Genomic DNA, 14,897 nt, shown 5'->3' with positions numbered 1-14,897 from the left:
TGTACTGGAGCAGAGGGTGCTGGTTCTATAGAGATGTACTGGAGCAGAGGGTGCTGGTTCTATAGAGATGTAGTGGAGCAGAGGCTGCTGGTTCTATAGAGATGTGCTGGAGCAGAGGGTGCTGGTTCTATAGAGATGTACTGGAGCAGAGGGTGCTGGTTCTATAGAGATGTAGTGGAGCAGAGGGTGCTGGTTCTATAGAGATGTACTGGAGCAGAGGGTGCTGGTTCTATAGAGATGTAGTGGAGCAGAGGCTGCTGGTTCTATAGAGATGTACTGGAGCAGAGGGTGCTGGTTCTATAGAGATGTAGTGGAGCAGAGGGTGCTGGTTCTAGATGTGCTGGAGCAGAGGGTGCTGGTTCTATAGAGATGTGCTGGAGCAGAGGGTGCTGGTTCTATAGAGATGTGCCTGGTGCAGAGGGTGCTGGTTCTATAGAGATGTACTGGAGCAGAGGGTGCTGGTTCATAGAGATGTACTGGAGCAGAGGGTGCTGGTTCTATAGAGATGTAGTGGAGGCAGAGGGTGCTGGTTCTATAGAGATGTACTGGAGCAGAGGGTGCTGGTTCTATAGAGATGTAGTGGAGCAGAGGCTGCTGGTTCTATAGAGATGTACTGGAGCAGAGGGTGCTTGGTTCTATAGAGATGTAGTGGAGCAGAGGGTGCTGGTTCTAGATGTGCTGGAGCAGAGTGGTGCTGGTTCTATAGAGATGTACTGGAGCAGGGGGTGCTGGTTCTATAGAGATGTGCTGGAGCAGAGGGTGCTGGTTCTATAGAGATGTAGTGGAGCAGAGGGTGCTGGTTCTATAGAGATGTACTGGAGCAGAGGGTGCTGGTTCTATAGAGATGTACTGGAGCAGAGGGTGCTGGTTCTATAGAGATGTAGTGGAGCAGAGGCTGCTGGTTCTATAGAGATGTGCTGGAGCAGAGGGTGCTGGTTCTATAGAGATGTACTGGAGCAGAGGGTGCTGGTTCTATAGAGATGTAGTGGAGCAGAGGGTGCTGGTTCTATAGAGATGTACTGGAGCAGAGGGTGCTGGTTCTATAGAGATGTAGTGGAGCAGAGGCTGCTGGTTCTATAGAGATTGTACTGGAGCAGAGGGTGCTGGTTCTATAGAGATGTAGTGGAGCAGAGGGTGCTGGTTCTAGATGTGCTGGAGCAGAGGGTGCTGGTTCTATAGAGATGTGCTGGAGCAGAGGGTGCTGGTTCTATAGAGATGTGCTGGAGCAGAGGGTGCTGGTTCTATAGAGATGTACTGGAGCAGAGGGTGCTGGTTCTATAGAGATGTACTGGAGCAGAGGGTGCTGGTTCTATAGAGATGTAGTGGAGCAGAGGGTGCTGGTTCTATAGAGATGTACTGGAGCAGAGGGTGCTTGGTTCTATAGAGATGTAGTGGAGCAGAGGCTGCTGGTTCTATAGAGATGTACTGGAGCAGAGGTGCTGGTTCTATTAGAGATGTAGTGGAGCAGAGGGTGCTGGTTCTAGATGTGCTGGAGCAGAGGGTGCTGGTTCTATGCTCTTCTTGGACTGATCGTCATAACAACCTGCCACTGAGGGGATAATGGAGGGGACATGATGTGCACCACAGTGGGGCTGGAATAGTGATAGTCACTGGTAGAGTGAATATGAAGGTAGAGTTAATATGAAAGTAGAGTGAATATGAAGGTAGAGTGAATATGAAGGTAGAGTGAATATGAAGGGTAGAGTGAATATGAAGGTAGAGTGAATATGAAGGTAGAGTGAATATGAAGGTATAGTGAATATGAAGTATAGAGTGATATGAAGGTAGAGTGAATATGAAGGTAGAGTGAATATGAAGGTAGAGTGAATATGAAGGTATTGTGAATATAAAGGTAGAGTGAATATGAAGGTAGAGTGAATATGAAGGTATAGTGAATATGAAGGTAGAGTGAATATGAAGGTAGAGTGAAAATGAAGGTAGAGTGAATATGAAGGTATAGTGAATATGAAGGTAGAGTGAATATGAAGGTAGAGTGAATATGAAGGTAGAGTGAATATGAAGGTAGAGTGAATATGAAGGTATAGTGAATATGAAGGTATAGTGAATATGAAGGTAGAGTGAATATGAAGGTATAGTGAATATGAAGGTATAGTGAATATGAAGGTAGAGTGAATATGAAGGTAGAGTGAATATGAAGGTAGAGTGAATATGAAGGTACAGTAGAGTGAATATGAAGGTAGAGTGAATATGAAGGTAGAGTGAATATGAAGGTAGAGTGAATATGAAGGTATAGTGAATATGAAGGTAGAGTGAATATGAAGGTAGAGTGAATATGAAGGTATAGTGAATATGAAGGTAGAGTGAATATGAAGGTATAGTGAATATGAAGGTAGAGTGAATATGAAGGTAGAGTAATATGAAGGTAGAGTGAATATGAAGGTATAGTGAATATGAAGGTATAGTGAATATGAAGGTAGAGTGAATATGAAGGTATAGTGAATATGAAGGTAGAGTGAATATGAAGGTAGAGTGAATATGAAGGTAGAGTGAATATGAAGGTATAGTGAATATGAAGGTAGAGTGAATATGAAGGTATAGTGAATATGAAGGTAGAGTGAATATGAAGGTAGAGTGAATATGAAGGTAGAGTGAATATGAAGGTAGAGTGAATATGAAGGTAGAGTGAATATGAAGGTAGAGTGAATATGAAGGTAGAGTGAATATGAAGGTAGAGTGAATATGAAGGTAGAGTGAATATGAAGGTAGAGTGAATATAAAGGTAGAGTGAATATGAAGGTAGAGTGAATATGAAGGTAGAGTGAATATGAAGGTAGAGTGAATATGAAGGTAGAGTGAATATGAAGGTAGAGTGAATATAAAGGTAGAGTGAATATGAAGGTAGAGTGAATATGAAGGTATAGTGAACATGAAGGTAGAGTGAATATGAAGGTAGAGTGAATATGAAGGTAGAGTGAATATGAAGGTAGAGTGAATATGAAGGTATAGTGAACATGAAGGTAGAGTGAATATGAAGGTAGAGTGAATATGAAAGTAGAGTGAATATAAAGGTAGAGTGAATATGAAGGTAGAGTGAATATGAAGGTAGAGTGAATATGAAGGTATAGTGAACATGAAGGTAGAGTGAATATGAAGGTAGAGTGAATATGAAAGTAGAGTGAATATAAAGGTAGAGTGAATATGAAGGTAGAGTGAATATGAAGGTAGAGTGAATATGAAGGTATAGTGAATATAAAGGTAGAGTGAATATGAAGGTAGAGTGAATATGAAGGTATAGTGAATATGAAGGTAGAGTGAATATGAAGGTAGAGTGAATATGAAGGTAGAGTGAATATGAAGGTATAGTGAATATAAAGGTAGAGTGAATATGAAGGTAGAGTGAATATGAAGGTATAGTGAATATGAAGGTAGAGTGAATATGAAGGTAGAGTGAATATGAAGGTAGAGTGAATATGAAGGTAGAGTGAATATGAAGGTAGAGTGCATATGAAGGTATAGTGAATATGAAGGTAGAGTGAATATGAAGGTAGAGTGAATATGAAGGTAGAGTGAATATGAAGGTATAGTGAATATGAAGGTAGAGTGAATATGAAGGTATAGTGAACATGAAGGTAGAGTGAATATGAAGGTAGAGTGAATATGAAGGTAGAGTGAATATGAAGGTATAGTGAATATGAAGGTATAGAGTGAATATGAAGGTATAGAGTGAATATGAAGGTATAGAGTGAATATGAAGGTATAGTGAATAGGAAGGTATAGAGTGAATATGAAGGTAGAGTGAATATGAAGGTATAGTAAATATGAAGGTAGAGTGAATATGAAGGTAGAGTGAATATGAAGGTAGAGTGAATATGAAGGTATAGTGAATATGAAGGTAGAGTGAATATGAAGGTATAGTGAACATGAAGGTATGGATATATATATATATATGCGGTAAAATAAATATCTAGATATATATACGTATATACAGCATTATTGTACATGCTATCATACAGAGTTATATGGGTTATCTGCAGGTGTATAAGTAGGTATATAGAAGGATTATATGCAGGGGAATATTCTCACTGTCTGAGTCTGAGCAAAATGTCAGTCATTAGTACATAGTATTAAATATTATGTATTATATTTCCTCCCTTCTCTGGCTGGCAGCCAGATAAAGTGTTCACAGCTTCTGGGCGGGACCAACGTGGGAGTATAAAGAACGAGCCAATCATAGAAGTTGTTTTTAATCGATTCCATTTGGATTTGGATTGATGGGGGGTGGGGGCAATCAAACCTTCAAATCCGAGCGTTAATAGCATGTCACTGAACTGCCACCTAATCGGTGTAGTTGTTCAAGGCTGCCTGTGTGGTCTTTATAAATATACTTTCTCTGGATTAGAGGATCAAGGGGGGAACTATTAAGAAAACAGTCGGCCATACCAGGGATCAGTGTGGAGTTAGGGGACAGACATTCTATTGACTATGATAGCATGTACAATAGTGCTGTATATACCGTATATATATTTAGATATTTATATTTACCGCATATATATATATCCATATCTGTCTGAATATACCTGCATACAATCCCTCTATATACCTACTTATACACCTGCATATTACCCATATAACTCTGTATGATAGCATGTATAATAAGGCTGTATATACCATATATACAGTATATATATTTATTCTTACCATACAAGTATATATATCTATCCATATCTGTCATTACATACGTGCATATAATCCTTCTAACATATCTGTAGATATTGTATCTACATCTGTACATATCCCTTACCTACTCTTACTAGCTACACTGCTGGCCAGTATGACTTACTACCATAGTGTCTTTATACTTGCATCACTGTACATTTTAATACTACAACTCTGTACATATATCTGATTAGCAATATACTCAGTAGTACTAATTTATTATTTATTATTTATTATTAAAAATTTATATATTTTATACCAAGTTTAACCACCTGTACATTGTATATTACTATTGCACTTTACTGTTACATTTGAACTCTGTTTGTATGCCAAACTTCTTTTCGTTGTACTGTACTTGTACCGTACTTTATTGCTAATACATTTCAATCGAATCTAATCTAATCTAATCTAATCTAAAATTTTAAGGGGACATGCATTGCTATTCCTTTCACTATTTGGGCAACTTTACACAATTCCTGTGAGTCTATGGAACACATCTGTAAAGTTTTTTTCAAAAACATTCATTGTTTTATATTTTTAATCAATTACTCAAAAGCAAAATGTTCCAAGCTGTGTTGGCCTGGCTCCGCCCATAAGCGCTTTGAGTGACAGTCGCCCACAGTCTGCGACTGGCACAGAGAGCGAGGTAGAAAGGTTGAGGGGGATACTAATAAATGTTGCCGCAGGGGGGCATAATTCCACGGGACAATGCATTGGTAACTTGTTTCAAATGACAATATATACCGCTGTGAATATTATTGCACGGATCGGAATATGGGCGTGCGCGTGGGAGTCAAAGATATTATGACAGTGATATCCCAGGGAGAAGCCCCACACCAGCCCTGCGCGCACACACATTTACACACTCCTGCGCGCGGTCCCCCTCTCTCTCTCTCTCTCTCTCTCTCTCTCTCTCTCTCTCTCTCTCTCTCTCTCTCTCTCTACCAGGGAGAAGCCCCACACCAGCCCCGCACGGACACACATTTACACACTCCTGTGCGCGGTCCCTCTCTCTCTCTCTCTCTCTCTCTACCAGGGAGAAGACCCTCCACGCACGCCGGTCAGGTTGTGTGTAAAATGCGTGTGTGTTTGTGTTTCACTGGCGCCGGTCAGGTTGTGTGTGTGTAAATGCGTGTGTGTTTGTGTTTCCCCGCGCGCCGGTCAGGTTGTGTGTGTGTAAATGCACGTGTGTTTGTTTCCCCGACAGAAGCTCTTGTCCCTCTCTATCTCTCTCTCCCTCTCTCTCCCTCTTTATCTCTCTCTCTCCCTCTCTCTCGCTCGCTCGTTCTCTGCCTCTCTCTGTCAAAACTCGCTTGAGGAAGTGCAGGTATTTCCACTCGCATGGTTGCGCTACAACCATAGAGGGGGCGTTAGTTATGCAGATCAGTGCCTTATTCACGTCAGCAAAACAGTCAAATCAGAATGACCTAATTCACTGGTGGAGGAGATTGTCTCAACTGAATTAGAGCAATCCGCCAAAATGGTAATTAGAGACAAAGACCCATTGATACTAACCCCCCATTGCTATAAAACAATGCTAAACACTGGAAAAGGCCATTTATAAGACATTCCATAAACCCTTACCCTAACCAGCCAATATCGCCACAATGTTTTCTTTTTCTTATTTTCATCACTTGTGGGGACATTAAGGTCCCCATAAGGATACTACTGTAAAACACACATACATACAGACGCACACACCTATGGGTCCCAGGTCAGGGAGCTCAAAGTGGCATCCATACACCTCCAGTATGTATCCTCTGGTCTCTCCAAACACATCCACACTGAAGCGCATCCCTTGCTGGAACACAGAGGAGAGAACAGAATGGTGACTGACAGGGACACTGACAGTTACACTGTTACACAATCATAGATCACGCTATTATGACACACTTTTGTTACACTATCCATAGATCACGCTGTTATAACACACTTAATGTTACACTATGTTACACTAATGTTACACTATCCATAGACCACGCTATTATGACATACTTAATCTTACACTATCCATAGATCACGCTATTATGACACACTTAATGTTACACTATCCATAGATCACGCTATTATGACACACTTAATGTTACACTATGTTACACTAATGTTACACTATCCATAGACCACGCTATTATGACACACTTAATGTTACACTATCCATAGATCACGCTATTATCACACTTAATGTTACACTAATGTTACACTATCCATAGATCACGCTATTATGACACACTTAATGTTACACTATCCACAGATCACGCTGTTATGACACACTTTTGTTACACTATGTTACACTAATGTTACACTATCCAATATCCATAGATCACGCTATTATGACACAATTAATCGTACACTATCCATAGATCACGCTATTATGACACACTTAATGTTGCACTATCCATAGATCAAGCTATGACTTCACAATTGCTTAATTAAACACATTTCCTGATAGACTACCTCACTTTCTCAAAACCCTAAACACAAATCTCAAAACTCACACACAAAATGCTAAATCCTACACTTCTCTTGCAAAAGCACACTTTGCCCTCAAAACAGTGTTAACTCTTCACTAAATCGTCTTTTCTTTTCAAATGACAAACACATACATCATATGAGTAGACATTCCAAGCACTCATTGAACACTGATGTGCAGAATGGAAAACACTATAGTATGAATGGAAAACACTATATGAATGCTTTACCAGTAGAATTATGCCTTTGCATGTTCAGTGTTACACTTTCACCTGTTGGATGTAAAATATTACCAAATAATGTTTTTTTACGTATACGTAACATTACAGTTTTTCACAATTTTTTAAACACATTCTTTTGAACACCAGACACAACGTACACAACCTGAAACTCATTTACCAACTGCTAAACTCCAAACACATTTTCTGCTTTAGACTCAGATTCCCATTCCAAACCGCAAATCTTTCAAAAATACTACACACAATTCTCTATATCTTGCACACTCTTCCTGAATTCCCTCTCTTGGTGTTCACACAGAACACACTGCCAATCACATTTCTAAACTCCAAAGGCTGTTGTGCACTTATTCCAAAATATAGCAACAGTGAGTTTATCCACACTGGACCGTGTTCTCCAACGCAATTCCATGAGGATGAAACAGGTGTACAGGGTTCCTTTTGACAGGAACACTGACAAAATCAAGGAGATTCGCCATGACTATGTGCAAGTAAGTCCTATACATTCCACAACTGTGTCCTATCAGCACTGACACATTACTGTATTGTACTACAGTAATCCAATGTTGTCCTTTTTTACAATGTTTCACAATAGCCTATACTCTATTGACCACTCTTGGTGTATAATATTGTCACATTGTCTGTTTCAGAATTTATTTTCTTTTTTTAATTCTATTTCTTTTTGGGCTTTCTGCATTTTTCACCCATCCCAATTTAGTCGTTATGCCAATTCCCTTCCTGGTCGCGCACTGTCAGCCTGGGGAGGGTGTAGAACTACCATATGCCTCCTCCGATACATGTGGAGTCGCCAGCCGCTTCTTTTTACCTAACAGCCAGGAGTTTCACTGGGGGAACGTAATGCGTGCAGAGGTTCACGCTATTTCCCCCAGATCCCCTCCCTGCTGAACAGGCGCCCCGGCCGACCAGTAGGAGTCGCAGTTCACAACGACCAGGACACATACCCCACCAGCTTCCCACCCGCTAACACTGCCAATTGTGTTAGTAGGGACAACTGACCAAGCCGGGGGTACCGCTGACAGCTGGATTCGAACCCAGAGTCTCTGCAGTAGTAGGCGAGTGCTTAGTTTCAGAGATTTTTTGACCTAGATGCAGAAGCAGACCTGCATGAATTTATATTAATTTACAGTTTCTATTGCATAAACACTAAAATCAAAAGTATTACACAATTATCAAAACCTTACACTCAAGGAGCAAAACATGGGCCCAGATTTGCACCACTATAAACACAATGTCAGCCTCACACTTTTCGAAAAACAATACGCACAGTGATTTGCAAAACACTAAACACTAGACATTACATAGACAAAGAATGTAAAATTACCACACATATGAGCCAATTGGTTAAACACAGCCATTAGGTGCACAAACAGATGATTGCTTAATTGTAGACACACCAATCAGGTTTAAGCACTATAAAAATGCAGCAGGTGAGTTCACCTGTCTTCAACCAAAATGGAAGTACACAGAGAATGTGCAAATATACAATACAGTAAATTCACCAAACACTACACAAGACCAATGATATAGACAATGTCAACATGGAGAATCACAACAAAACATGCCCCAGTTTCCCATCAATTCTCTGGCCAGATCCAGCTAGGTGAAGATATAATTTTGTCAATATATTTTCTGTACTCTCTATTTTGTTTTTTGTTTTACTGTAAGTGTAACCTGTACTGGATACAGTATTTTATGTTTATCTGATATTTTCTGAGCTTATAGTGTTATGCACACTACTAGCAAGAAAACTGGGACATGTTTTGTTGTGATTCTCCATGTTGACATGTTCATTGATTTGGGTATATGGAGAGAAATAAATAATATTTCAGTATGCAGTATTGGTCTTGTGTAGTGGTTGGTGAATGTATTGTATATTTGTATTGTTTTGTATTGTGTTTTTACAAGAGTGATTAATTTAGCAAAGGATCTGAGGTGTTCTGCTAATTGTGTGTGTGGTTGTGCTAATTGTGTGTAGTGTTTTGAAACATCGGGCCCTGCTTTCAAAATCATGCTTAAGCAATCGAAAAGAACTGTATGAAGTGGGGTTCAACCTTGTAAAAAGAAGGCGCCGGGGCAGAAATGTAATCGGCTAGCATGCTATCACTGAAGTCCCTGGCCAGCGCGGAGGCAACATAACAATGTGTGCTGCCATCAACCACTATGGCGTCCTCCATCACCATGCCACCCTTGGCCCCTATAACACTGCCCTCCTCATAGCATTCCTGGACACACTTTACAACATCGTAAGGTGGCACGGTGGTGTAGTGGTTGACACTGTCGCCTCACAGCAAGAAGGTCCAGGGTTCGATTCCCGCTTGGGGACCAGGTTTCCGCGTTGCCAGTTACCCAGGTGGGGTATCTCCCAGGCCTTTCTGTGTGTAGTTTGCATGTTCTCCCCGTGCTCGCAAGGGTTTCCCCTCCCGATAAGATAAACCCAATGGAAAAACATGCACAACAACAGATCGCTAACGCTGTCGCGTCCTTGACGAAGACGGGCAGGAGCACTTGGATTGGTCCCCGGGGCGCGGCCACACGCTGACGCCCCTATCTGCTCCTGGCTGCCCTTGGGGGGAAGGACGACGAGATGGGTCAAGTGCAGAGACTCAATCGCATTAGGAGACACAAGAAATTGCATGTGTGTGTGCCGCCCATCGCATGTGTGTGTCGTTTGCATGCCAAATAAAGACTTCCTAAGTCCTGCATTATTATTATTATTATTCAACCAAACCAGATGGATGACACAGAGGTGATCAGGTTTGTTGTGGCTGCTCTGGTCCGTGACTGGTTCATGGGGTCATCCTGAAATGTCCGTCCTGCATCTCCCTCCATACTCTCCCTTCCTCAATCCAATTGAGGAGCGTTTCTCTGCCTGGAGATGGAAGGTGTTTCTCTGCCTGGAGATGGAAGGTGTTTCTCTGCCTGGAGATGGAAGGTGTTTCTCTGCCTGGAGATGGAAGGTGTTTCTTTGCCTGGAGATGGAAGGTGTTTCTCTGCCTGGAGATGAAAGGTGTTTCTCTGCCTGAAGATGGAAGGTGTTTCTCTGCCTGGAGAAGGAAGGTGTACGAGACACGCAGACACGGATCCCACTGCTGCAAGCCATGGAGGACGCATGTGGTGATGTGACTGCTGAGGCCTGTCGAGGCTTCATGCGCCATTGTAGGCGATTCTTCACCCACTGCTTGGTCAGGGAGAACATGTGGATGAGGTCCTGTGCCAGGCAGGGACCGAAGGCAGGATGCAGCCTAGTTGTTTTGTTTTGTTTATTGCCTATTTTCTGTTATCTCTTTCATTTCATCCTGTTTTCATCCTGTTGGCTGTGATTTACAGTAGACTGCACATTTTGGATACAAATACTGAAAAATATTGTGTGTTGTTTTCTATTTGAGTATACATAAAAACATTATATGGTAATATTTTACATCCAACAGGTGAAAGTGTAACACTGAACATGCAAAGGCATAATTCTACTGATAAAGCATTCATATAGTGTTTTCCATTCTGCACACCAGTGTTCAATGAGTGCTTAGAATGTCTACTCATATGATGTGTTTGTCATTTGAAAATAAAATACCATTTAGTGAAGAGTCTTTAGGCGAGTGAGTCAGAGAGAAGCATTTAGTCGTCCTTCTACCGTCGGGGTAGGAGCTGTTATGGCTGTTTCCCTTCAGCTCAGCGCAGGTCCTTTGTGCGTGTGGAACACTGTTTTGAGGGGAAAGTGTGCTTTTGTGTGAGTTTTGAGATTTGTGTTTAGGGTTTTGAGAAAGTGAGGTAGTCTCACACATCAGGAAATGTGTTTAAGCAATTGTGAAAAACTGTAATGTTACACTATCCATAGACCACACTATTATGACACACTAAGGGGCGAATTCACAAAGCGGCACTAATAGCACCCTTAACTGCACGTGATTAGTGTGCGCTATCTGCTCTGTCTTTGCAACCTATATACTAAAGATATTGTGCGGATGATATACTAGCGAAAACACGCCCATAGGTGTGCAATTTGCTCCTGATTTGCTCCAGCACAGTTGGCTCATGGAGCAGTTTGCACCTGGCAGTGCTGTTGGCAGATATCAAGAAGGGGGGGAAATAAACCCGAAATGAGGCATAGACATAACAGTATTTTTCACCTTTTGTATTTCATTTATTTCGTATTGTATGTCGTTTATTTCCTAATGTATAGAGCTTGCTTAATTTGTATTTTCATGACACATTGCATCATTTGCTTTTGTCACTATCTTTCGTCATTGCATTTGTTTGTCATGTCAACCCCAAATAAATAATTTTGAGCAGACCTGTCCATGGTGCTGAATCTTTAGACCGAAGTTAGGCACTGTGCCAGTGAAAATATTGTCTCATTTAGGAATATTTTTTGAGAGTGAAAGTTGTATTTAATTTTTTGCTAAGAGAATATAACCTGCATTATGGCGGCTACGTGGCGTAGTGGGCAAGGCGCTCGCCACGAAATCTGGAGACGCTGGGCTTGCCTGTTCGAGCCCAGCACTCCACATTTGCTTTCAGTTTAGCTGGTCGTCCGTACTAATACACATTGGCCGTATTAGGGGGTGGGAAACTGATGGGTGGGGATCGGGCGTTGTGGACAGCAACTCCTACAGGTCGGTTGGTGCGCCTGCGCAGTAGAATCAGGAAGTGTCGGGGGCAGCGTGAGCCTCCCACGCGTTACTCCTCGCCACTGAGAGATCGAGCTGCGCGGGTGAAAAGATGCGACTGCTGTTACCTCAAGTACCGGAGGGGACTTGTGCTATGTATGACTTAGTCCACATTGCAGCCGGCTTGTGGGAGGCAAGAAACAGCGTTCGTGACAGGGGAGGGTTGAATTGGATGATACGAAATTGGGATGGGAGAAAATATAGAAAAATGGGAGAAAAAGTGGATCAAAAAAAGAGAATATAACCTGCATTATCATATACTCAAGAATAAACTTTTATTGACCGTGTTTCCAGCGTCTACTCCTCATGGACCTGATGAAATGTTATAAATAAAAAGTTTATTCTGGAGCATATGAGTGTGCGGGTTCTATTGTCTTTATTGTGATTATTACCTATCCCAACACCCAAAGGAGTGATGTGCTTTGGGGGGACTATATAGCATTGCCCCACCGCTACGATCCAGGCATCTAAGCCGGCTTTTTAAGATGCCAAATGTGAGCTCGATCACACCGTGCGTTCTGATGTGAGTCAGATTGTACGCCGCCTCTCCAATGTTGGCAGGATTACGCACAGGAGTCATCAGCCATAGCATGGAGTTGGTAGCCGCCGTCACCTATACAAAAGCATATACTCTTCCCCCACACATTGGCAATGAATATTACAGCACAAACGTTTGTGTCATCCATGCCTTGCATCATTCCGTATAGATTGCTGTTCCTAAAAATGTTGCTGTCTTGCACAGACCCAGGGAATTTGGAAAGCACATTCGTTATTATATTACTGACGTTGCACACCTGTGTTGATTGAATACGTTTGCTTCCTATTTCTAAAAACATTTTCGTTTTCGCTTGGTGGTACAATTGGAACGTGCGTGCAGTCAATAATAATAATAATAATAAACGTTATTTATATATAATCCTTTCATACAAGGATTGCAGTTCAAAGTGCTTTACATAATTAAGACATAATAAAACAAGCAGCAAGAGCAATGCATAACCCAAATAAAAATTGCAGCATTATGCAAAATCTAAATCTCGTTACAAAATCAATCAATCAATCAATAGCGCCGACAACATTGGGGAAGCCGACAACGTTAAATAACAATATTTAAATAATAAATAAGATTGCATGGGATCTCTGGGTGGCTGGCTCAATATCATCCTTGATTTCATCGAGTAGATCAAGAATTGCTTGAGCTGGAAACCTGTGTATCCGGATGATTTCGGTTTCGCCTAAATCAAAAAGTGAAATCCTCCTTAGAAATATTCTTTCACGAGCACGCCTGGCATTACGATGCCTTAGCCTGGCAACAATTACTGCTGCCATCATCACCTGAGACGCTGGCAATGACACCCCTTTATAAATTAGCTCAGTTACCACCAAATCCCTGAAGACTGCCTGAAGGGCGTCACGGTGGCGTAGTGGTAACACTATCGCCTCACAGCAAGAAGGTCCAGGGTTCGATTCCCGCTTGGGGACCAGGTTTCCGCAATGCCAGTGATCTCCCAGGCCTTTCTGTGTGGAGTTTTCATGTTCCCCCCCCCCCGATAAAAGAAATCCAATGGAAAAACATGCACACCAACAGATCGCTAACGCTGTCACGTCCGTGACGAAGACGGGCAGGAGCACTTGGATGGTCCCCGGGTGTGGCTCACGCCACAGCCCTCGTCTGCTCCCGGCTGCCCTTGGGGGGAAGGACGACGGGATGGGTTAACCGCAGAGGAGTATCGCATCGGCGATCCTAAAAAAAGTCAATGCATGCGTGTGTGTTCCGGTGTGTGTGTGTTAAAAACGAACCACTGTGTGTGCCGCTAAAACATTGAGTGTCGTTGCATGCCGAATAAAGACCTCTGCGACAGGTCCTGCATTATTATTATTATTATTATTATTATAAGACGTAAATAGCGTCACTTTAACTGCGCGTGGCAATTAGCGCCGATCTTTGTGAATTGGAGTGTTTTGCGATGCGGCTCATTTGCATAGAAAGGTTAAGGGGCACATGTTCTGCCCATATTACCTCATTTAAATACCCGCAAATAGCACCGACACACCGAGACGCAATGCTGATGACAACGCAGTTACCACCGCATTTCACCCGTTGCGCTTCCTTTGTGAATAGCAAACTGTGTTTCAGAGCTATTTGCACAGGCATAGCGTCAGAAAAAGCCACGCAATCCCTTTGTGAATTCGCCCCTTAATGTTACACTATCCATAGATTACGCTATTATGACACACTTCTCTCTATTTCCTCTCTAGTGTTACTGTGAACTTACAAACGGAAGAAATAATGGATTAATGAAAGAATGAATGAACTAATTAATGAATGGACAAACAAATAAATACATAAATAAATGAATCAATATAATAATAATTTAATTAATTAATGTATAAATAAATGAACAGACCTAGGAGTGTATGTCAGTCAGGAAAGAGGAGAGGATGTGATGATATCTACGGTATGTCTATGAGGAACCGGAGGAGCTCACCTGGATGACACAGATCTCATTGGGCTCAACCATCATCTTCCCAAACTCTGTGGTGATCAGGATCTCTCCTTTCTGGGGCACTGGAGAGAGAGGGAGGGGGGAGAGAGGGGGGGGAGAGAGAGGGGGGGGGAGAAAGAGGGGGGAGAGAGAGGGGGGAGAGGGGGGGGGAGATAGAGGGGGGGAGAAAGAGAGGGAGAGAGAGTGTGAGTGAGAGAGAAAGAGAGGGAGAGAGTGTGAGTGAGAGAGAGTGTGTGAGAGAGAACGATAGTGTGCGTGTGAGAGAGAGAGTGAGTGAGAGAGTGTGCGTGTGAGAGAGAGAGAGAGGGAGAGGGAGAGGGAGA

General features: G+C 42.2%; 1 protein-coding gene across 1 annotated transcript in view; it reads right to left on the bottom strand.

Moving 5' to 3' along the window:
* Positions 1-14,897, bottom strand: part of hgd (homogentisate 1,2-dioxygenase) — a gene marked incomplete at its 5' end in the record, with an annotated part of 61,633 nt that overhangs the window by 42,835 nt on the left and 3,901 nt on the right. Inside the window, 2 exons of the mRNA XM_084326118.1 lie at positions 6,379-6,478; positions 14,557-14,636. Of these exons, the coding sequence (XP_084182244.1) occupies positions 6,379-6,478; positions 14,557-14,636 (180 nt within the window). The remainder of the gene's footprint in view (positions 1-6,378; positions 6,479-14,556; positions 14,637-14,897) is intronic.

The sequence above is a fragment of the Notolepis coatsorum genome (assembly GCF_963971535.1).
Source record: "Notolepis coatsorum genome assembly, chromosome: 12".
Taxonomy (NCBI): domain Eukaryota; kingdom Metazoa; phylum Chordata; class Actinopteri; order Aulopiformes; family Paralepididae; genus Notolepis; species Notolepis coatsorum.
The sequence above is the reverse complement of the archived record's forward strand: the minus strand, read 5'-3'. Positions and strand labels throughout refer to the sequence as shown.